Source organism: Rhipicephalus microplus, chromosome X (genome assembly GCF_043290135.1).
Source record: "Rhipicephalus microplus isolate Deutch F79 chromosome X, USDA_Rmic, whole genome shotgun sequence".
Classification (NCBI taxonomy): Eukaryota; Metazoa; Arthropoda; class Arachnida; order Ixodida; family Ixodidae; genus Rhipicephalus; species Rhipicephalus microplus.
Window position 1 is genome coordinate 310784525 of NC_134710.1, and position 24371 is coordinate 310808895.

Sequence of the window (24371 nt, forward strand, 5' to 3'; positions counted from 1 at the left end):
CCAGTACGATAACTTGAGCCTTTAAAAACGATTTGTTTCGCAACTTTTAAACCTTTAGTCCTTAGGTAATACACCTGATGCTCTGCCAAAGCAATGGGCATGTTATCCGAAGGTTGCAGGTTTTGTCCCTGCTGGTGGCAAGTCATATTTTTGCCCACTTCACTTTCCTTGCATTTGTATGATAATTAGTGGAATCTCGTTGATCCATTAAAAAAAAAAAATGTGCAAAAATGAAGGTAGGATTCGAATTCAGCAAAAAAAAAATTAGGCTGACAAGTTTATATAGAGATGTAAGAGCAAAAAACATTTATTTCTCAAAAAACATCGTAATTATCTGCCCCTGCCTCTCACCTTTCGACAAGAGAAGCTCCTTCTGCACACATTGCAGATCCTTGTCCGCATTTTCATTGTTCTTTTTTTGCAAAAGAAGCTTTGTATTCCAGTCTAGCAAGGGCTTTGGTGAAGTTGCCGGTCGGCGCTTGCTTTCGTTCTCGCCACTGTGGTCTGATGCCTCGTCTCCCATCGTCTTCGCTGCCGTCGGGACATTGTCGTCTTTCGAGAGGAACTCGTCATTGATGTCATCGTGGATGTCAGACGCGCATGTCACAGGGTCATCTTCGCTGTGCTGTGTCCTCGGATGCAAGCTTCCGCCGAAAACCGGTCTTCCTGAAACAGCTGCCCCTTAAGCACGCTGCCGTCATAGTCAACTCCAGAGGCCCGTGCTTGCTTAAACCAGTTCAATAGCGCTTCCTCCAGCTCCCCATGGCGGGCTCCACAGGCTTGCTTTTTGCGCCGCTAAATACCAAGGCGTTCGTCTCGGTCTCTTTTCGCTTCAACACCATGGTATATTCCCAGTAGACGCTGGCAGTCCAAGTTCGTTCGTTATGTCGATTCACTTCTGATTAATCGACAAGGGCTTGTGCTTCTTTGACGGCATGCTAGACGCTGCTGTCTCAAATCGCGAATCATGTACACTAAACAAGTGCAGCCTTGCACAGGGTCCGGCCAGAGAAAATCTGGCGCGGCCTGCATACCGCATTTACTCGTTTAATCCTTGCACTCACATAATTCTTGCACCCCCCACATCGCTCAACAAAAATAGGATTTTTTTTTCCTTGAGTAATTAACATACCTCTGAAGATTGCCGCAATAATGTCATCTGCTCGTTCCAGCCATTGGTGATGATAGTACGTGCCATCTGGTGCCATCTCTTAAGCATTAAGCGTACTACTAATGCACGGAGATTCAATCCAAGCCAAGCCAAAGTGGCAAGTGTGCGTTGCGGCGTGTTTTGTTTGTTGTGTCGGTAATCTTGTCACGTTATGGGGCGATACTGAAGCTACACGGCTGCTTTCGAATTGAAAGTGATTGATCATGCACTGAACAACGGCAACAGGGCCGCCAGTAGGTCCTTCGGAGTCTACAAGTTTTTTGTTCGCTACTGGTGACGGCAGCTGAAAGCCACTAAGACGCGTTAAGCCTGCCATGGGCATGAGACTGGGATGGATGGTAAACTTTATTTCGTCTGAAGGAAACTGCGGATGATTCTGTTAAATAGCCATCAGCCCAATACTGACATCCTACTCTTATCGTTTGAGGGCTTCTGTTGAGTGACGAATGCTACCGCTACGCTATGCTCGCAACGCCCACAAGCTTTGTGTATGGTATTCTAATTCTCAACTATTTGCTTGCTTTTTTGTCTCAAATAAATCTTGCCTTGTGTTGAACCTCTGCTTTTATTGTTGAGGTAAATTTAATTAGTACTTCTCAAAGATTGCTGTTTGTTGCTGGTGTGAAAATCCCTATTTGCGGCCACTTTGTTTTCTTGTTTGCTCGGTACGTTTTCGTAGAAAGTTTTCCCCGTGTAATTCTCGCACCCCCCCCAACATTGCATCGGTTTTCTGCCAAAAAAAGGGCAAGGATTACGCACGTTACGGTATCCCTAAACCTTCTGGCGTCGGTGTCAAAGGGGAGAGTGGTCTTCATTGGCTGGGATATCAGTCACGTTGTTCTCGGCTTCATAAACCACACGCGCCCTTAGCTGTGTTGTGAGTGATGTCTTCCATCTTGTCGCTGTTGTGGCCCAGAGCACGTGCACTGTGGAGAACATCCACATAGGTAGGCCATGGATGACATTCGCGCAGCACTGATTGTGAGAGAGCTCGCATTCGCCAGGCCAGTGGTGCAGTCCGGGCACGAAAACAGGCCTAGGCGGCCAAGTGCCGGCAGCAACTGCGTACTGATAATTTGGCAGCCCCACCCGCCACGCTAAATTGCGTTAATCTCTGTGCTACAGAAAATAAAGCATTTTTTGAAAAACGTTGACTTTGACGGCTCAGAAGGGTCTCTGTGTGAGAGAGGGCTGACAATTGAATGCAGCAAAGAAACCGCCGTCGCCGCATGGCGGCAGTCTGCGCACTCATAAGCACACAAGAGTGGTTTTTTCGCACACCTGAGTGAGAATGTTTGCTCGCAGATCGTATCATACAAACACAGTTTGCCGCAATGCTGAATGTTGCTGCCAAATAATCGTTTTTTCCGGGAACGTATTGAACAGAACGTAATAAAACATGGCTCTATGGTGGCAGTTTCATTTTTTTTTTTTCATTTCGAGTGTAGGAGCCAGGCAATCATATTAAGCGGGAACGTGTCAATGAGGATCTACTGTATTGCAATACAGTTAAAACAGTACAGATAATGACCCCTATACCTTTCTTCGGTTTTTTATGTGTTGGTTTTTGTTAGGCTTCTTGAAGTATTTGAATGTCTTGAATATTCTAACAGATTTTACAGCATCCGAATACACTTCGAAGCCAATTTAAACTGTTGAAAAGTTTGAAGTATTTCAAAATAAGCAAATGCGTGTATGTTAGTCCTCATATGACTTTTTGTAAAGATGGCTTCACTGCAGTGAAGGGTTGCTAAACTGTTCAGGAGGGAACTGCATTGCTGTGAAGCCCCACTTCCAAGGTTATATGAACATATTACCCTGACATCAATTCTTCCTTTTTGTAATTTTGAAAGCTTGTTACACCAGCTTCAAGGGGAGTTTTATAAAACGAGGCAGTTCAGTTATTTCTGGTAACTTGATGCATAGTTAGAGTAACCTGTTGGGCTGATGAGTCTTTTTTTAATTTTGTTTCTAGGTTCTTTTGCAACGGCGTCATGCACAAGATGTCACCACAAAGTTGACTGCAACATGATCAAAGAGGAGATATTTAACCAGGTACTTTTTTGGACAAATGTACATTCATTCTATAATAGCCTTAACACTAAGGGTCCAACATAATATGTTCCTGCTTGAGGTACTGCAGGTGTGCTGAAATTAGGTTTTTTCCATTGACAGGTGAGCTCCTCAGCTTCATGAGACAACGTTTCTTAAGCATGGTCTATTGCACAGAGTTTCTTGTTGTCAACATCTGCTTTGTCATTTTGGCATTTAAGACAGAGATATAATAATGATTAACAATAAATGTTTACTTTGAATTTGTATGTGTATCAGTTTTCATTTCTTTTTAAATTTCAATGTGAATACCTTGTGGATTACTGTGAGCAAAACAATGCATAGGCTTGACATCACGGGGGAGCGAAGTACTGATTACTGCTAACTAGGAAAGCAGGCTAGCTGGCATTTCAGAGCATTTGCTATAGTGTAACCTAATCAATCTTTGTAGTGTAACCTACAGATTACAATACAGGCATGTTTGTGTTATCGATGACAAGGTGGCCACATGAGAGGTTGGCTTCATTGGCATGAATGTCACTCTATGAAATGCTAAACACTTGCGGTGTAGACCACTTTTAATTTAGGCACTTATAGTGCAGGACCACTTACAATGTGGTCTTTTTCGACTCCCATTTACACTCCCATGGAACCCGATGTGTACGCATACTGCTTATTGTGAAGTTCCCCAAGATGAAAGACCGGTTATAATGCAGTTGCTGAAAAATCTGTGACGAATGTGGTAGTGGGTGTGCGTAACAAGCAATGAAATCATTAAGGAGCAGGTGGGTGCAGAGTGAACAAACGATGGGCAGAGTGAGGACAAGGAAAAATGCAAGGCCTGCGCGGAAGGCGCAGCACAGTCGCAGCGAAAGCATGAAGAGCGGTCTTTTCCAAACAGTCTTTGGGTAAATGCTAGAAGCATGCTTGCTGGGTACCTGCTACGCCATAAATATTCATAATTTCTGCATAGTAGGCCGGCATTCACTATGCCAGTGGTTCTCAAATGGGGGTAAATCAAGAGCAGTGTTTGAATCCTTGGGGTGCCGCCACATGCCGCCGGCACCCTTCATAATCTGCTAAACTTAAACAGTGAGCCATACTCGCATGAAAGAAACGCAGTAGAAGAGGGCGATTGCATTTTTTCAGGGGCGTTGATGGTCGTTATGCGCAGTAGCATAACCGCTTTTCCCTGTGGCATCCCCTCATGTGTAGCTTTCCTCAGAACTAGGGGAGAGAGAAAGTGTTTACAGCGCATGACAGATACTTGCAGCTCCTTCGTTCATGACAGATTTGTGAATTTCTTGGGTCAAGTGATTTGGGAGGTAATAAACTTCGATACTGAGGTCATTAGAGGATTACTTGGAAAAATGGTTCAGCACCCCTTAAAGAACGTTCTCTGATCAGAAGTATGGATAAAACAAAACTAGGATATAACATATTGTCTTGCTAGATGGTTACGTTTGGTTGTTACAAGCATAAAGTGCAGTGATTTTCGGCAAAAAATTTGAGATTGCTGAAAACAAATTTAAAAAAAAATTTTTGTTCGTGCTGAAGTGTACAGTATAACCCTGCTGATAAGTTTTGGAAGCGACTACAAGAAATAAAAGTAACAGCTAGGAAAAGTGAGAGGCAAATAATTGGAGAAACAGAAAAATATTTAGTGGAACAGGGTTTTATTCCACTGATTATGTTTGAAAAAATATGTACGACATTGCCTGGTGTGTTCGCTCATGCACAAATGGCATGGAAAGTTTTTTGAGCACCTGCAGTTTCATATCCTTCTAATAAAGTTATAAATCTAGTGCCAGCACAGCGAGCTCCTGGAAAGTGATCGCTGACCTCGCCAAAAGCGATACAAATCACTTTTGGCAATACTTATTACCGCTCACGTCTTTGAGCGATAATGCAGAATTGTTGGCTTAGTGTTGGACCACCGTGGCTCATCATAGACAGTCCACTGCCTTGCGAAAGTGAATGTACTCCTGACAGCAATCCTTGAAGAAAATGACCCCTGCTCCTACAGCTCCTTATCTTTTTTGCTGGTGCATGCATTTGTGCAGTCAGCCGCTATTTGGCTGATGGAGATAGGACAACATAGATGAAAATGGTGTCGTATCTACAGAAATGTAACCAACATTTGCGATTCTTTTGGCACTAGCAGTTGTAGACGTGAAAGAATTGAGTACACGCAACAAGACTAGCGCAACAAATCTGACTGTGAGCTCCACGAACTCTTTTGATGAATAACAATAATGAGTCGCAGCAGCTGGACCAAATGGCAATCTTGAAGGTCTTATTTATGCGAGTGCCAAAAAGAAGCCTCAAACCAATTATGTCATACAGTCTATGTTCGGAATACGATTATTGAAGGCTGTACTTTGGTATATGGCAACCAAAAGTGCAGTAAACAAGTTTCTTGTATTACTCATGCAGCTGATCTTATGGTCAAGCTATGTTAATCGTTAACATGGCCACTGTCTTCTGAGGTCGCTCGTCGTGGCTCGGGGCACACTTCGTGGTGTAACGTAATACAGGAATGGTCCGACGTTGCGAATTTGCTGCGAGGTTCTCCAATACATTCGATACTGTGGTAGCTATGCTGGGACCGGTAAAAAATTATGTAACAGTTGAAAAAAGACAGCATTACGCAGAAGCTAACTTTTCAACATTTCAAAATGTATGCCCAAGCTGCATCCCTCAATATTCAACATTGCGTAGCTGCCTGTTGGTCGTGTTTTGAACACGTACAGCCTTTCAAAAATGTTTTGGTTACAATGCTGTACCACTTATATAGTGCAGATATTTGTTACTGTGGCAGCTTACAATATAAATGGTCTATACCGTATCACATAACAGTGGAACCTCAGTGATGCGATCACGGCTCGTGCGCATTTCAAAGTAATTCGAATATTGCTGTGGTCTGGCATACGCCCATTAGCCTCCGATGTATTGGAGTACAATTGTTGCTAACCATTTTCCGCCCTGCTACGTTGGGTGCAAACTTGTACTACCGTGCAGGTTCGAACAGGTGTTGCTTACGCTATTGCAGAAGACACGTCAATAACACACGTCTGGAATTACCGTATCCAAGTTCCGACCTTTGCGCAATGCTGCTAGTTTGTCAGGATCCTCTAAGATTGTGCGCATGAATCAGCACGTGAACGTGTGCTGCTGTGTTCAAGGCAGTGATGTAGTGTGTTCACATCTGCCTAGAATCTCCTCGCAATCGGATGCCCTATGAAATCTTGGAAGTACTTTGCGCAGAACAAACGAGGACGAATTTCTTCGTGTCTGTTTGTTCCGTACAAAGTACTTCCATGAATTAGTTTCAACTATGCCGGCTAGCAGTTTTGCCCTATTAAAGGCGGACGAGGACTGAAAGGGGTAGGGGAGAATCTTAGAGAAAGAGCTAGGCCTCGGAGCGTCAACATGCACGATTTTCGGAGACACGCTTACCTGCCAGCTCTCCGATTTGCATGGGATACACAAAATTCCAGCAAACCTCCCGATGGTGCGGGCATGGCTGTAAAGCTCCCTAAAAACGTTCCCTGCCCCACTGCGTTAAGAAAATAACAACAAAGGACAGTGGTTCTAAAATTTTCTGGCGATCATCTATCGTGTTCAAAGTGCTCCTTATGTCATTTTTGCCGCAGTACATTCGCAGCGCGTCTGGTTTTGCGCACCTGGGGTATATTTACGAGTGCAAGTGTGATCGTTGACGTCTAGGAACTTTACTGCCAATCATTCAAAGCTGTTTGTCATGTTGGTGTGACTCTAAGAAACAATAAGTAAAAATATATGCCGACTTTCTTCTGTTGCATACTGATTTTTCGTGTTTTATGTTGATACGAATTTTTGATGACACGAATATTTTTTCTTGCATTGCAAGAGTTGTATCTTCGAGCTTTCATTGTAGTAGTAGTCACTATTTACCTTTAGCAAGCTTATTACTGTAAAAAAGTTCAAGCATGATAATTTAAAAGAAGCATCAGTCTGGGAGCTGCTTTGAGTTTCAAGAGACTTATTTTAAGGTTGGATTGTTTTATTTCTTGTAAAAAGTAGGTGCATTGAAATTGTGATCTCAACATAGCTGCTGCAATCTTTGCCACAGCTGCCTCATTTTAGTGGGGGCGGAATGCAGAAATGTTTGTGGACTTGGGCATAAGTACATGTTAAAAACTCCAGTTCATCAAGATTAACCTAGAGTCCCTATCTATTATGTGTTTCACAAGTGGGTTGTGGTTTGGTATTTAAAGCACTACTAATAACGCAATTATTTTGAGAAAATCGGTTGCTATTGAATAAAATGAATCCATTGTCCAAGTTATTATTTTTTTAAATGAAGTTTGCTGAAAATCAAGTCAATTTCATGAAAATGTAGATTTACAATTTTTATAACTTGATTATAAGGGTTGGCTCATGATTTTTGTGAACTAAATTTATTCGTGGTCTACCTTAAGTTTGAGGCTCATTTGGAAATTTCAAAATTATTTGCATGTCTTAACAATCATCTGACTTTCAAGTCGCATTTGGGGTCTTTTTACAGAGAATTCCATTGTGTCCGAAGTGTAGCCTGGAAGAAGTAGAAGCAAGTGGGGAAATGGCAGTCATGAAGCCTGACATAGTGTTCTTTGGAGAGGGTCTCTCCCAGGAGTTCCACCAAGCCATGAGCCATGACAAAACACAATGTGACCTGCTCATTGTCATGGGCTCCTCACTCAAAGTACGCCCTGTGGCCCTTATACCCAGTAAGTGCTCTGTCTGTAATGACCCTGTAATCATGTTCACTTGTTGCCCCCATTCTCTGGAGTGATCCGTGTGCCTGCTGAATACCTGGCCTGATCATGTTATGTATCTGTTTCTGAAGGTTCATAATTTATGTGAAGTGTCTAGCCAAAGTATGACGATGCGGCTACTCAATGTATATCTGCAACTGTTACAGTGGAGGCTGTATCTAGGACTGTGGCTGCATTGGGAGCCCCATTACAATTTTACTTTGTTAAAAAGAAATATAGCAATATATATCTGCAAATTTGTAATACAGTCAAAACCCGCTATAATGAAATCGCCGGGGAAACCGAAAAATTTTGTTTTCGCAAGAATTTCGTTTCCGCAAGTATGAGACATAAAAACAGTGATACGGCCAGCAGAACGAAAATTTATTGCCAGAAGTCAGTCAACTTACTTTGCCGACCCTTGCCAAGCAACAACTTCAAAGCTCTCCCTTCGCACTGGAAAAAGTGGTTCATTGCTACGTCGTCATCATGTGCGCCGAAGAAGGATTGAAGGGTGTCCAGCGCATCCAAAACAATCCGCGGGTTGTTTTAGGATGCGCTAGCATGTTCCTGCCCGCTGTCTCGCTGCCAGCATAGTTAGGGCTAAAGCCGACTCCGATGACGCGCCGCGCTCGTAGTAATCTGACCGTGTCGCCGCTTACAGCTTCATTTCTTGCGACGAAACACGTCGCCACGAGTGGGCTAGCGCATCGTTCAATCCTGCCCGCAGTCTTGCTGTTGGCGAAGTGAGGGCTAAAGGCGAGTCCGATGACGCGCCGCGCTCGTAGTAACCTGATCGTGCATCCGCCTACTGCTCCTAACTAAAGCGTAATTATATCTTAAGGTGTCATCGAGCCGTGAACACGTCACGAAGTAGAAATTTTCGAGAGCCATGTTCTCGCGACGCACAAGCAGCAGACGACGATCTCCCAGAGCGAGCAATCGGGCCAATGGCGAGGCGAGCTGAGACAACATGACGGCCACAGCTAATCAAGGGCCTCGAAACGACCTTCAAACATTTGTTTTTTGTGCGCTTGTTTTTAAAGGGAGGAGCCAGCTGAGACGGGAAAGCCGGGAAACGCGGAGAAATGCTCTTCCCAATAAGCCCAAGAAGCCGGCTCCCGACCCCGCCATCGCGAAGCTATAATTTTTTGAATATCGCTGTTTTCTCGCGATTTTCAGAAAAAGTTTCACTACCTAGGTGGGTGAAATGAATTTTCCAAAGCACTTTTGTGCAGTTTTCAGTGTAGATGTTTTGGAATCGGATAGAAAAAGGGTTCCAGAAACTGAAAACTTGATCTTCAAAAAACTCTATTTTTTTTTTTGTCATTTTTCGCTATACCTAAGCCGCATCCCCCCTTAAGGGGGGACGTGGCAAGTAAAACTAATTTTTTTATTAATGTACTGTTTGTGATGAAATTTGGTGTGTGTATGTGGATGATTGTGAGGATTCCAAATATGAAAACCGTTTTCAAATATCTCTTGTACTTTTTGAGTTACAAGCATAATTATACTAATTAATGCTCTTCACACTTAAAGAGATAATTATTGCTAAATGAAATTATTTTTTCATATTATTATGTTCCCAAAGCATCAATTTGTGCAAAGAAGCTATTAGTTGATTTTTCTAGTTCTTGTAACCATAAATAAAATTTCCAAAACATGGATGTTGTTTTGCGCACACATCGCAGTAATTATAAAATGTGTTCTAAAAATTTTAAATGATGAGTAAGAAGAGAGATAAAGCTTTATTGCACTGCTAAAGGCCTCCTGAGCCTAGTGCAAAAAACGGAACGACTCTATCAGTCTTTGTTAGAAAATGACAGATGTTCTAGCGAAGGCACATAGGCGAAAATCAAGAGTTGAGAAAACTGACTTTGAAAGTTCACTCTTGTTTGGAAGTTCACAACATGCCTAAAACACTCAGAATCCTCCTGGGCAGTAATCCTGAGATGCTGTGGCCTTGGCCTCTGTAGAGCGCAACCCAGTTTTGCGCTTCTTTGTCGTGGAACAATGCGCCTTTTGAGCCCTCTTTACCCTTTTGGCATCCTTTTCGGCTGCTCGCCGCAAAGAGCAGTCTCCTGGATTGAAGCCCAGTTGAGCAGTGATCTCTTGCAGCGCACTCTTGCAGCCACCATTGAAACGGCAGACTGCATCTGCACTTTCCACACTTCGAAGGGAGGCGAACTGGCTCTTGGACTGGAGTGACCAAATGAGGCTGTTCATACTCTCCACAGCGTTCTGGGTTTTTCCCTGCGCACACCTTTCAAGGAGCTCTTTGTTCGAGAGGCGCTTGTAGATTGGCAGCAGTGCCACTCGCACGTGAGGGGGCAGTTTATGTTTGTGAGGCGGCAGCGGCTCTCCCTTGGCCAATGCCTGATTGTGCGGGCACCAGGAGTCAGTCCCACTTGGGCACAGGTCGTGGTGTGGATCCTGGTCTGTGGATGTTACATGGTAATAAGTGGCCATGATGGCCCTCTCCATGCCAGGAACATCGTTGGGGTGGCTCTTAATGGCCCAGCCATAATAATTCGTCAACTTCTTTATAAGGCCCTGCGTCAGCCGGCCTTTGCCACCCATGCTCAGTCCTCGGCCTTTGGATTTGTGCTCATCAAGAAGGTTGCGCAAGGAAGTGCCCATTCTTTTTTTCACATGGTTCACACACTCCTGTTTCTTAATCAACATGTAGCCATACACCTTGTCTTGCGTGAGGGCAAGGTACGTACGGCTGTCACCGTCGCAGAGCACATTGATATATCGAAGCTTGTACTTGGTAAACGATCTTTCAAACATGATCCTCGCTGCTTCTACTTCCATTTGGCCTGCATTAGCATCGGTGTTCTTTTGGCACTGTGGCTTGTGTTTCTCAAGCCACTCCTCATAGTTGTCGTCACCAGGCTTGGGGCCAACAGCACAGCCTTGGCAGTAGTTGGACAGGACACAGTGGTCCAAGACCAAGCCTGTGTACAGCTCGATTACACAGCCCACGCCAATATGACTTCTGTGCCCCCTCGTCATCCACGTGCCGTCGTAAATGACGTCAATGTTGCCTGGCACTCCTCCTAGGTCCTTGTAAATGTCATGCACCTTCTGTGCACTTTCTGCTTCAATGCGGGTGGCAGCTGATGTGGTGGCAGGGTGGCTGTACTTCCTTTGCAGTCTCTGGTAGGACTTGTGGTGCAGTGCTCGATGCGAAATGTCCATCGCAGAAAAAATGTCATTTATGGCAGATTGTTTTCTGCCAACTGACTGCACAGCCCTCAAAGCACGCACGTTTACCTCAAAGGGGTTCGTTTTTTGTTGCCCGGAGCACCTCGGGGACGACCACGCACTGTTCACTATGCCACAATTGTCACAAAAAAGTTCCATCCTCGCCGCGAGTCCAAGGCAGTGCGTAGTCTCGAGGCGTATCGACCCTTCGTCGCACTTGTTGCACTTTACTGACGAAAGCAGACCGTTCAGCATCTTCTTATTTACAATGAAGAATGTGGACTCCTTACCGCCGTCATTTTCGTCGCAGCCTTCGTTCAGAAGCTCGAGCTTCCGCTTTGAAGCGGACTTCGATGCTACGGCATCCAAAACATCCCGCCTTGTCTGCGCCCGCTGCGCGATTTCTTCACTGCTCGGAATCTGGGCCGAAACTCGCGATAGAATGTTCGACGCGCGCACGCCCGGAGTTGCAACGGCTGCCGACGCGGTGCCACCGCAATCGGGTTCGCGAGAGCGTCCATCACGGTCGACGGCATCCGGCGGTCTGACATACGACGATGTGGCACCTTCCACACTCTCGGCCTCACAACAATCAGCGAAGGGTCTGAGTAGAGGCTCCGTGACGCTTGAAGAGCATGCTCCGTCCGGAACTGCGACTGGGACGGCAGCCGCAGTCGTCTGCCCTTTGTTCCAAGCTTTCCGACGCTTGCCGTACTTGTGGACGCTCCGGAACTTTTTTTGCGACAACATAGCACCGCAGTATGAGCAAGCACTCAGAAGAGACCACCGATGTAAACAAAGCTTGGTAAAAAAAGCACGCGAACTATCACAAAAACAGCAAACTGGCAAAAAACGAAGCGCACGCCAGATGATTCTCGACACGGCGGCCGCAGATGCGCTCGCGCTTCCAAGGTTGCCAAGGTGCGCGGCGCAGCTTTGACCAGTAAGAGGTCGCGCCTGCTACCACGTGACCCGCGCAGCCAATTGCCGTTCTTCGTTTTCGTTTTTTTACTTGCTCCTCGCGCTTTTATTTTCACTCGGCGAAATACGAGACCGCGACCATCGGGAAGCCGGCTTTCTCCTCTTTCCAAAGCTACCAAAATGGCGGCCCACGGTCAACAACTTGGCGCGTTTGTGCGGCGTGAACAACACCGTTTCAGGGGCTTTTTTTTCGCACTTTTCGGCGACTAGCCTCGGCAAAAACACTATTTGCGGGATTTGTAGCGCACGTTTCGCTGTAATATTTTAGAACAAGGAAGTTGAAGGTCTGAAGATTACGAAAAAAAATAAATCAGAAAATCGCATATTTTGACCAAAATCGGCACTTTACTTGCCGCGCCCCCCCTTAAGTAAACAAAAAATGGCGGTACCCACGCTAGCGCGGCAAAAGCAGACGTTTACAAATTTTGAGTGCGCGTAACACGTATACGAGCATATTTTCAAAGTTAACATTGGAGGGAGGGTAAAATAAGGCCCGGACCATGGTAGAAAATTCGTTGATGCGGGATAGCTGTCTAAAAACATTTCGTTGCTGCGAGATACGTAATACATGGGCTTCTATGAACGTCTGTCGGGGATCCGGAAATATTTCGTTGCCGCGGGGATTTCGTACTCGAGGGGTTTCGTTATTGCGGGTTTTGACTGTAGTGTCTTTCTTGACCTAATTTACGCTATGTATTAGCTTCTGAGAGTTTGAGAAAGGATGCTTCTAGGTTTTCCAGACTCTGTTACTACGTCTGTTTTCTGTAGGTTCCATTCCCCCGGAAGTACCCCAGATACTGATCAACCGTGAATCACTGAAGCATGTCACTTTTGATGTCGAGCTCTTGGGTGACTGTGATGTCATCATCAAGGAATTGTGCAACAGGTGGGTTGCCTGTTGATTGACATGAGCTGGTATTATTTATGTGTGGTTAACAATTAATGATGACTGTCAATTTTCCTCACCTTGAAGGCTTGGCTGGGATGTTGCTCTTAGTGATGGGCCTGTGGCACCGTTGACAGAAGTTACATCACTGCCTCCACAAGTATCCAACAGGCCATCATCGGAAATGAAAGCGCCTGCTGAGTCGAGTGGGACCACAGCATCAGATGAGAATGGAAACACCCCGACTAGCAGCACATCAGTTGGTAAGCAGACGCTAGTGACTTGCATCTGAATCTCTTGCACCTTCTGCTTCTTCTCTTTGAATGCAATCATCCCTTGGTACTCATTATATCGTGTCAAGTGCCATGGGTGGCTTGCAAGTATTGGGGGTTCTTTTTTGTGGCGATTCTTGCTCATGCTTTTAAGTGGCCGGTAAAAGGGCGCGGGCTCTTTTTTTTTTTTTTTTTTTTTTTTTGCACTCACCAAATGGGCTCACCAATGCATATGGTAGACTGTGACAATCGCATTTTCTGAATACTATAACAGCACCACGCACCGCACAGATCCTCCAATTAAAATAAAAAAATTCTCTAACCTGACCAAGCTTCCTTATACGCGCAGTGATGCAAGCTTGCCCATGGGCAACTTGACATACCACTGAGCTCGTCGATTGATCCTCTTCCCTATGAAACGGTGCCTCTGCCTAGTGGTGATGCAGTTTCGACCGCGCAGTCCGCATTTTCATTTCCTTGTGCTGCCCTCTGCCGTTTTATAGAGCCCAGGACTACCGGGAGAAGTGATATTGCCTGAACAGAAGCCTCCGAGAAAAATGGGCATCTGGCTACTTTACCTCTTCGGGGAGGGCGCTCCTTGTACTGTGCTTCTGCATCGCGCTTTTACCGAGCGCTTCTGTGACACGTGCTCATGTGGGGGAAGCCCTGCTCAGTCGTTAGCTGCGGTGCACCAATGACGTATCGCTGACGATGAGCTTTGCATTCTGCCCCCAATGGCGGAGAAGGGTGGTGTGGCTACCCAAAAACTTGAAACCAGCTGAAATTATTGTCTTAAAGCCCTGTAACTTTCTTATTATAGCAGGAATTTGCAAAATTCCTGTGGCGCCATGTTCACATAGCAAAAGTGCGCATATTCCTCTTCATTACAATTTTTGTACCTCGAGGTTGTAAGGGCGAGAAGTAGAGACGATGGCACTCTAGAAGCACACCATAGCTGAACTGTCCGAGTACACCATTTTAAGTATGCAACAAAAATGCATTTGACACGTTGTGCGTTCTTTAAAAAGCTGTCTGAGTACACCATTTTAGCATGCAACGAAAATGCATTTGACACATTGTGTGTTCTTTAAAAAAATATGCAGCAGCAATTATACAAGAAACTTCAAGATCACTTTCAATGCTTATGTTTTAAGTAGCCAGAGCCAAGCCTAGCCACTGTGTAGCCAGTATGCTTGAAAACGCCACACTCTGGTAACTGGGTTTTACAGTGTGCTCACTCTTGTGATATGTGAGAAATCACCAGCGGCCAGTGCAACATGGACATCATAGTCAAGCATTTGATTTAGTTATGAAACACACCAGACATTGTGCAAGGAGACATTATTGCCTTTTACGATCATTTCAAAATATGGCACCAGGATCGATTTGGCATCTTCGGAAGCTGCTTGAAGTTCATGTTGCTATGTAACACTTAATTTGATCTACGCATGCAGAATGAAACTCGCATGCACATGTCACAAATGCAGCTTTTGTGACTTATCAAATATCAAGTCCATGTTGATTGTTGAAATAGCGGTAAAAAAAAACTTCGTAGTGCTACTTTTGTGCCAAAGAAGTGCTCATTTTGAAATAAAATCTTGTTTTAGTGGTCTGCATTGTGTTGTTGCACTTCAAATCACGCACCTGAAAGTGTCTTTCTGATGTTATCGTTGTCATGCTCAATGTTGCCTGCCTTTACTGCGGGGCCACCGACACTTGTAGCAGCAGAGCGAAAGTAGTGGAAGCCACAGCAGCAACAAAGGCCATTTAACAATACTATTCTGCTTGCTTGGTTCAACTGGGCCCCACTAAATGGCATCAACTAACCAGGCGAAAACGGAACATTTGAACCGCTTGCTCCATTCCCCATAGTAACGCTAGGTGGTTCTTTTTTTCTATAAGTCAAACAGAAATGGACAAGCAGTATTTTAATATTCATCTTGATGCACGGAAGGGTCTTTTTTTATTGTAGCTAGTTCAATTACTAGTGATTAATTGTAGTCAGACTCTCTCACGTCATCAGGGTAATATCAAATGTCCCACTCGTGGCGCACGTCATGTAATACATTTAGCCCAATTTCTTGGTAAGTAGGTTGCTGTCCTTGATGATATTGCCTTTTTAGATGTCATACACTGAGAGTTCTCTGTGTGACATAAATTGTCATTTGCCTTTAGTGTCACTTTAAATCAACTAGTATGGTTTCTTCTTTTTTGGTCCTTGTTTTTTTCGTCCACTATTTTCTTCCAAAATGAATAAGCATCAACTAGCCCAACTTGCCATTTTGTTACATAGTTCGGTAAATTTGCTTTTGAACTGGTGCCAATAAAGTATCTGTAGCGAAGCCTCCGAACACTGAAATGGGTCGAACTCTTGAGTACCTCCTAGTGGGGCTACCCAACAAGGACGCCGCTCGCGCTTGAGAGTCCGTGCTTGGTCGTGACTGTCGCCATTTTGTATGCTCCCTGGTTGCCGGCTAATAAACGCCTTAACAAATTGGTGGAGAGTGCTGCGATCTCCTTTGATGCCCTTGGAGCTACGATCACGTACCCTGCCATCTACCATGTCTCACGACGCCTCTCAGCAAACGCCTCCTCCAATGCCACCCCCATGTCCCGGTGTCCCCAGGATCCGCGATCCACCCATCTTCACTGGCGCCGATGGCACTGACGTGGAGGACTGGCTCGCCATTTACGAGCGCGTGAGCGTCCCCAACAAATGGGACGAGGACGGCAAGCTGACCAACTTAATGTTTTATCTTGCGGGTGTCGCCAGTTTGTGGTACAACAACCACGCGTCCGATTTTGCTACCTGGTCCGATTTCAAGACTGCAATCATCAACGTCTTCGGCCGCCCTGCTGTTCGCAAGCTGCAAGCCGAGCAACGCTTGCGTGAACGTGCTCAGGAGGCTGGTGAGTCATTCACCAGCTATATTGAAGATGTTCTGGACCTATGCAACAAATCCAATCACACCATGTCCGAGTCTGACAAGATCCGAAACATCATTAAAGGCATTGACGATGATGCCTTCACGATGCTGCTCGCCAAAAACCCCGGCACAGAGGCTGAGGTCATCACACTGTGCCAGAGCTACGAGGAGCTCCGCCGGCAGCGTTCGATGACCCGACGCTCTCCACCACGAGCTGCAACGCTTGCTGGCTTGGAGGCCAGTTGTGACCAAGTGGCGTTGATGGCAGACCTGAAGTCCTTCATCCGTGAGGAAATCGCGCGTCAGTTCTCGCTCCTGCCCTTTTCCCACCAACCTGCTGTTCAACAATCAGCTACTACCCTTCTCCCTCCCATCCGCCGAGCGATTGAACGGGAAATAGCGGAGGTAATGCCTGCTTACCACCCCCCACAGCCTCCGGCTTCTGCGTCCCTGAGTTACGCGCAAGTGGTCGCCAGGCCGCCCCAAGTCGTTCTAGCACCCGCCCCTCTGACCTACGCTGAAGCTGCTGCTTGACCTTCGTCCTTTGCAGCGGGTATGCCCGCTACGTATGTTGACGTAACCCCTCAGCCTCAGCTTCAGTCCACCATGCAGCCACCGTTCCATCCATCGGCCCTTACGACATGGGTGAGACCTACCCCGGTGAACAGATGGCGCACACCCGACAACCGGCCCATTTGCTTTGCCTGTGGTTACGCCGGTCACGTAGCCCGTTATTGCTATCGCGTACAGCCGGCTCCGATTTCTTCACCTGTTGCTGGCCAACTCAGTCCTCCTTATCACGAAGAACCGCCGTCTATGCCACCTCGGTCTCGCCCAGGTCCATCTTGAAAATCGCCGTCTCCACGATGTCGTTCCCTGTCCCCCATGCGGCCAAGTGCGGCTTCTCATGAGCGGGAAAACTAGTCGTCGCAGTCCCCGAGGCAAGGACTGCGATGCTATTGCAATGTGAAAGCCCTCAGAGCAGCCCCTCAAATGTCATTGACGTGCTTGTGGACGGTGTTTGTGCATCGGCTCTTATTGACACTGGAGCTGCCGTATCAGTTATGGGCGAAAAACTCTGCCGCTTACTTCGAAAAGTGACGACGCCACTTTCTGGGTTGTCCCTCCGGACCGCAAGTTTGCATCGTATTCATCCTACAGCAGGGTGCACAGCTTGCGTTGTCATTCAGGACGTTCTGTATGTTGCCCAGTTCATCATCATTCCGGCATGCTCTCATGACGTCATCCTGGGATGGGGCTTTCTCTCCCGCCATGACGCCGTCATCCATTGTGCCGCCGCCGAAATTGAACTCTCACCCTTCTCGCATTTGACTTCAGAAGACAGTTCCTCGACACTGAGCAAGATTCTAACGAAAGACGATACAACAGTGCCTCCGAACTCGACGACGGCTGTGTCTGCCTACTGCCCCGGTCTCTCCGATACAATTGCACTCGTTTCGCCATCCGACCGTGCTTGTAGCAGGAAAGGGTTGCTAGTACCTTTCGCGACCGTGCAGGTCAACCAGGGCAATGCTGCTATTTTTGTAACCAACCCGTCCCCGCACACTGTTACCTATATTCGAGGCGGAATGTCTCGGCAGAGTGGAACCAGTCGACGACGCACAAGTCCTGGGCGTACCCGATGACACGCGCTGTCCCAGGTCGCGTACCATCAATGCTGTTTCCACTTCTGATCCGTCATCTGCTGATCTCTTTGGCCCCTCCATCGCTGACAACCTTGCGGTGGTACAGTGTTCCGAGCTTCTGGACCTGTTGCAAGAATATCGTTCTTCTTTCAATGTCGGGCGAAGTTTTCTTGGTCGCACGTCCGTTGTTACGCATCGCATCGACACTGGTGCCCATCCACCTTTACGGCGTCCATATCTCGTGTCGCCTGCGGAACATCGGGTAATTAATGATCAGGTTGACGATATGCTCCAACGCGACGTTATTCGGCCCTCAGACAGTCCATGGGCGTCTCCTGTTGTTCTTGTTGCGAAGAAAGACGGTTCTGTGGGGTTCTGTGTGGACTACAGACGGCTCAATAATATCACTTGCAAGGATGTTTATCCACTGCCACGCATCAATGACGTGATTGACAGCCTTCATGGAGCCGATTTTTTTTTCTTCTCTCGATCTGCGCTCGGGGTACTGGCAAGTACCCGTGGCTGACGACGCTCGACCAAAGACCGTCTTCGTCACGCCATATAGCTTCTACGAGTTCAACGTCATGCCGTTTGGTCTATGTAATGCACCTGCGACCTTTGAGCGCATGATGGACACCGTTCTGCGCAACTTGAAATGATACACGTGCTTGTGTTACCTCGACGATGTCATTGTCTTCGCTCCGGATTTCTCCACGCATCTCCAACGTCTGAAAGAAGTTCTGGCGCGTGCGAGCAATGCCGGCTTATAACTAAATCTTAAAAAGTGCCGCTTTGCAGCACGGCAACTCACCATCCTGGGGTACGTCGTGTCGAAAGACGGCATTCTTCCAGATCTTGCCAAGCTTCGGGCCGTGGCCGAATTCCCCAAACCTGCATCTGTCAAAGAACTGCGTAGTTTCGTGGGCCTGTGCTCATACTTCCGACGCTTCATACGAAACTTCGCCACGATAATATCACCGCTGACGAAGCTCCTTGGAAGTAACGGGCCCCTCAATTCGTGGTCATCTGAGTGCGACGACGCGTTCGCGAAGCTCCGCCATTTGTTGACGTCGCCTCCCATTCTACGCCACTACGACCCTACAGCCCCAACGGAGGTGCACACAGACGCCAACGGTGTAGGCCTCTGTGCTGTCCTGGCGCAGCGCAAACCCGGATTCCCTGAATATGTCGTAGCATATGCAAGTCGTACGCTCACGAGAGCCGAGACAAACTACACCGTCACGGAGAAAGAGTGCCTGGCGATCGTCTGGGCCCTTACAAAGTTTCGACCTTATTTGTATGGTCGCCCATTCGATGTCGTCACCGACCATCATGCACTATCCTGGCTTTCATCATTCAAGGATCCCTCATGCCGTCTCGCCCGTTGGGCTCTTCGCTTAGAAGACTACGACATCCGTGTGCTGTACCGCAACGGACGCCAGCATGCTGATGCCGATGCCCTCTCACGCTCCCCTCTACCTCAAGACGACGTGCCCTGCTCAGTAACCTCAATTGCTGTATCTGCCATCGATGTTGACATCCTCGCTACCGAACAGCGAAAGGATAATTGGATCGCCCCGCTGATCGACTTGCTCTCTGCTCCGTCCGCAACACCATTCACGCGTGCCTTGCGTCGTTGAGCTCACCATTTCGCCATCCGTGACGGCCTCTTACACCGACGCAATTACGACTCCGATGGCCGGCAGTGGTTACTCGTCATACCCCGCAGTCTGCGGTCGGAGATATGTGAATCTTTCCATTCTGATCCGCAATGTGCGCACTGTGGGGCATCCAAAACTTACCACCGCATTCGACAACGCTACTTCTGGCGCGGGATGTACCGCTACGTGCAGCAGTTCGTTCGCTCTTGACTCACTTGCCAACGCCGCAAACCGTCGGCACACATGTCGCACGCCGGTCTGCAACCGTTACCTTGCCCTGACCGTACCTTTGGCCGCGTAGGTATCGATTTGTATGGACCACTTCCTCTGACATCGGCTGGTAACCGCTGGGCCATCGTTGCCGTAGACCATTTAACGCGATACGTTGAAACCGCCGCTCTCCCTGCGGCTACTGCGCGTGATGTTGCGTCCTTCCTGCTGCATCGATTCATACTGCGCCACGGACCACTCCAAGAGCTTCTCAGCGATAGAGGCCGTGTCTTCTTGTCAGAAGTCGTCGAAGCCATTCTGACGGAGTGCCATTCTGTCCACCGCTAAACTACTGCTTACCACCCGCAGACGAATGGCCTCACCGAACGCTTTAACCGCACCCTCGGCGACATGCTCTCGATGTACGTCGCTGCCAACCACACGAATGGGGATAATATACTGCCTTTCATCATCTACGCCTACAGTACTGCCCCTCAGAGCACGACTGGTTTTTCACCTTTCTTCTTGCTGTACGAAAGGCACACGTCACACACCATGGACACGGTACTCCCATACACGCTGGATCCATCTGAGTGTACACCTATTTCCGAGACAGCCAGGCTTGCTGAAGAGTGCCGCGAGCTTGCCAAGACTTTTACGACGCAAGAGCAAAAGCGGCAGAAGAGTATTCGTGATGGCTCCACCACTTCTTCTGATGGCTCCCTCTTCGACCCCGGGGTAATTGTAGCGAAGCCTCCGAACTCTGAAATGGGTCGAACTCTTGAGTACCTCCTAGTGGGGCTACCCAACAAGGACGCCGCTCGCGCTGAGAGTCCGTGCTTGGCCGTGACTGTCGCCATTTTGTATGCTCGCTGGTTGCCGGCTAATAAACGCCTTAACAAATCAAATATTTTTATATTTCTTAATAGCTGCGGCTAAATGTAAATTATTAGCACGAAGTTTGAGTGGTGGCACCTTGTGTGAAAAAAGAACCCTCACCTGTAGGACCAGTGGTGGTTGTATGAAGCTTTGGAATTTTTACTCAACTAACACACATTGGTGATCCCAATTCAGTGCTGGCACAAAGTTTCTAATGATCATGTGCATGTGCGTGGATGCTGCATGTCTTACAATCATGTTGGGTTCTCATGTTGTTGCTCAGCAGAAGAAATCGTGCCAGATTCCACCAGTGCCGATATGGTTCCCACAGTGGAAAGCCAGGTTGACATCTTGGATTGCTCCTCCGAGTTTCCTTGGAAGCCAAGAACTAGAGAGAGCGTTGCCTCCAGACTACCAGGTGGGTCCTTGACTTATTGAATTAATGTGGAATGTTGTAATGCTGTTGTAAGGATTTTTTGAAACATTATTACTTTACTTCAGTAGATAATTTTATTGTGAAGGCTTCCCACTAATTTCGTAGCTCTTAATGACCTTTTAGTTCGCTATTTAATGTGCCACGGGGAGGCACTTTTAATGTTTTTTTGCTCGTCACATTAACCAGGAAAATCTAAGTGTAATAAAAGATTTTTCTTCTTTATTTTTTTAACTTTAAAGACGTGAAGCTTCTGATTTTTTAAAACCTTTTTGCAACCGAAAAAGAAAAACGCCAAAAAAACTTGCCATAATCAGTGAAAAAGTTGTTTGCTCAATTTCCTGAGCTTTTTTTTTTTATGAATAAAACGATACTATTCTTTCAATTCAGTGGCGTTTCTTTATTCTAATCACATTGAAAAATAACTGCAAGGTGGCTTCACCGCATGGGAATGAAATGAAAGACCGCTTTAAAATTGAATGAAAGTCGGGGCGGCATAAACACAATTATGGTGAATATAGAGTGCATTTCTTTCGTGCGGGACCAATTTTTGTTGATACGACTAGATAGACCAGTGGTCTGGAAAGGGTTAATACGGGTGGATACCAGTTTTTCAGCCTTAAGTTTGCCTTTCCAGTTTTTGCTCTATCATCATCAAGATTCGCTGACGAGAAAGCATGGTCTTGCGGTAGCATTAATAGGCTGCTATTTGTTCCAACCTGCATCACTTTAGCCACATCAACTGTGAAATGCACTTGTGTGAGCAATTGACATATTTGCAAAAAGGTGCATCTTGCATGATGTTGGAATTGCAAAAGCACTACTTAGCTGACTTCATAAGAACAGCTATTTTAACTGACTGGACCATCCGGAATTGTCCGGCTACAGGGCGGAATTTCGGCATCGCCAACAATAGCGTTCGCAAGGGGAGGTCAGCGAAAGGGGGCAAATTTTTTATACAGCAGCTTGTGAACTTGCTTGTGAAGCAAGTTTCTAGGTGCTAGAAAAGTCTTCTTAGAGATTGAACAGAACCTCATTGCTTTATGCAGTGCTGACAGCCTGCACACCTGGCTGTGCATGTCAGGAAGATTGTAGCAGCCCAATGTCATCAATATCTCAGAGACTTCTGGAAAGCAATGAAGAACAGCTTGTGGCTCTAAACAAGTTTGCATAAGGTCGAGTTGCCGTGAGAAGGTGCTAGTCACTAATGTTTTCTTGTGCGGCAGAGGTCAAAAGCTTTCACTCTACATAGTGTTGAAGTAGGAGAAGCTGCCGAAAATTGAGATCTTAAAAAATGTTGTGCATTGTCAGGACAACGTGTAGAGGATCGGAGTACTGGTGCCTGATAGGCTAAACTGTGTTTACTGTTGGTGGCTTGGTATACTATTAGTTGTATCACTACTTGTGTTGGACGCTTTTTTCTGTCACCTGGCAAATTCCATTATAAAAATACTGTCCAAATCTGGCATAGAGCTTACTGTCAATCGTGGAAGGTTGACATCCCGGTTGCAACAGCTTTTGATGCCTTTTAGCGACTGAATTAAGTGCTGTTACTCGGTGGATGAGCTTGGGAGACCTAGAAATGACGGCTATGGAATGGCTATAATGAGCCTCTGTTTAGGTGATATGGTGTAAAATATTGCCATAAATGCACTTGTGTGAATTTTCTGTGTCAAGCAATTGTGTAATCTTGCTGGAAGGCGTAGATGCACTTCTGTGAGTGGTCAGCAGCTTGAACTTGTTCTTGCATTTTAAAGGGACACAAAGAGAAGCAATGACTTAGTTCACATTGGCAAACTGCACTATGAGAACTCTAATGTCATATTTACCTATCATAAGTTCATTATTACTGGAGAAAATCAAGTTTAAAATCACTTTAAATTTCACTCCGAAGTCTCCGTGTGTGACATCAAAAATTTCAACATGCATTTTTCCTGTTTTCGCAGTGTGGGCTTCATGAAATTTTTTGAAACTTCATTCACTAGATCTGTGGCACCCACTGATGGCAATATACTGTATAAACCATTTTTATCAATTAGAAGCCACGTAGAAACCAGTAGGAGCCTTCAAAATTTATGACGTCACTGTGTTTTGGTGTGGTAATCAAAAGGAGCAGTCTCCACCCACATTTTCTTTTTGAACATTTTCTCGCTCATCAAGTGTTGTGTTGCGGTAAAAGTGTTGTATCCGGTATTGTGAAAATATACTTGACTAATACGCGAAAAAATTTTTTGCTCAGCTCAGCACTGATGATAAACTCAGGAGCAGCATGTCTTGCTGCAAAATGAACTCTCAGAGAAACATTAGGACTAGGGAGACTCTCGGAGAAAGTTGTGAACTAGGGAGTAGGTATTGTCAGGGGTGAGACAGCTGCGCATAATGCGCGTTTGTGATGCGTTTTCATTTACTTGGCTGAGCTGCTTCAAAAGCGTAAAATTAGTGAAAATTGTCCCAAAATGCTCCAAAACAGCCTCAATTGCAAGAATTTTAATGCCAACCTTGGCTTCAGTGGGGAAAAAAAGGCAGAGTTGACCACATGATATTCCAAGCAGCATCAGGAACACTAATGAATAAGACACACCCGAGCTTGTTTTTTGTTTTTTTTTTTTTTTTTACTCGCACCTTTCTAGTGCCATCATAATTTCCTCGGAATCTGTTGTAAATATTTGTGACCTCGCAAAAATGTGCTGCCGTGAATCAAGCATGTGGGTTCTACTAGCTTGGCTGTGTGTTCTGGCACCACTTTTGCTTAGTCAAAACCACCGTGTAGGCATGCGTAGCAGGGTTGACTTTCAAGTTCTTTGTTGTGCGTAGAATGTTCCTCTGGTCATTGCGGTTTTTATGTTGACGCTGTTGCGTGCACTCACCTACGTGTGTGGGTTTGCCATGAGCGAGTGCCTTGTCGCGTAAACGTGAAGTCATCCCACTGCATGCAACACCTCTTCTGGATGCTCTGGCCGGTGGGTTCTTAAACTGGGCTCCGTGAGTGACAGAATGCGTGCAACCCGCTCCCGGTTTACCCTCGCTAACAATGAGTTTATTTAGACACACAAGTTGTTATTGCATTTTGCATTTAAAGAAGCCATCGCACTTTAAATACACACATCGATGTCTGCAGCTATTTAGAGGCCCACTTGGTTGGTTATTTGCGAATCCCAACGGAGGCAGAACTCATGTTCAAAGCAGTATAAGATAATAATGGGCGCCTCGGCGCTTTATTCGCAACTCATGACGCAGCGGTGATCACGCTGCGTATTTTTCGAAA

The 24371-nt window shown here is 46.3% G+C and overlaps 1 protein-coding gene across 5 annotated transcripts in view; it reads left to right on the forward strand.

Moving 5' to 3' along the window:
• The window catches only part of Sirt1 (Sirtuin 1), a 60456-nt gene that overhangs the window by 30624 nt on the left and 5461 nt on the right, over positions 1-24371 (forward strand). For 4 of the 5 annotated variants that reach the window (XM_037413726.2, XM_037413727.2, XM_037413723.2 and 1 more), the window contains exons 7-11: positions 3147-3226; positions 7773-7974; positions 12961-13078; positions 13166-13341; positions 20957-21091. In XM_037413726.2, the coding sequence (XP_037269623.1) occupies positions 3147-3226; positions 7773-7974; positions 12961-13078; positions 13166-13341; positions 20957-21091 (711 nt within the window). The remainder of the gene's footprint in view (positions 1-3146; positions 3227-7772; positions 7975-12960; positions 13079-13165; positions 13342-20956; positions 21092-24371) is intronic. The other variant, XM_037413724.2, reaches the window with a different exon arrangement.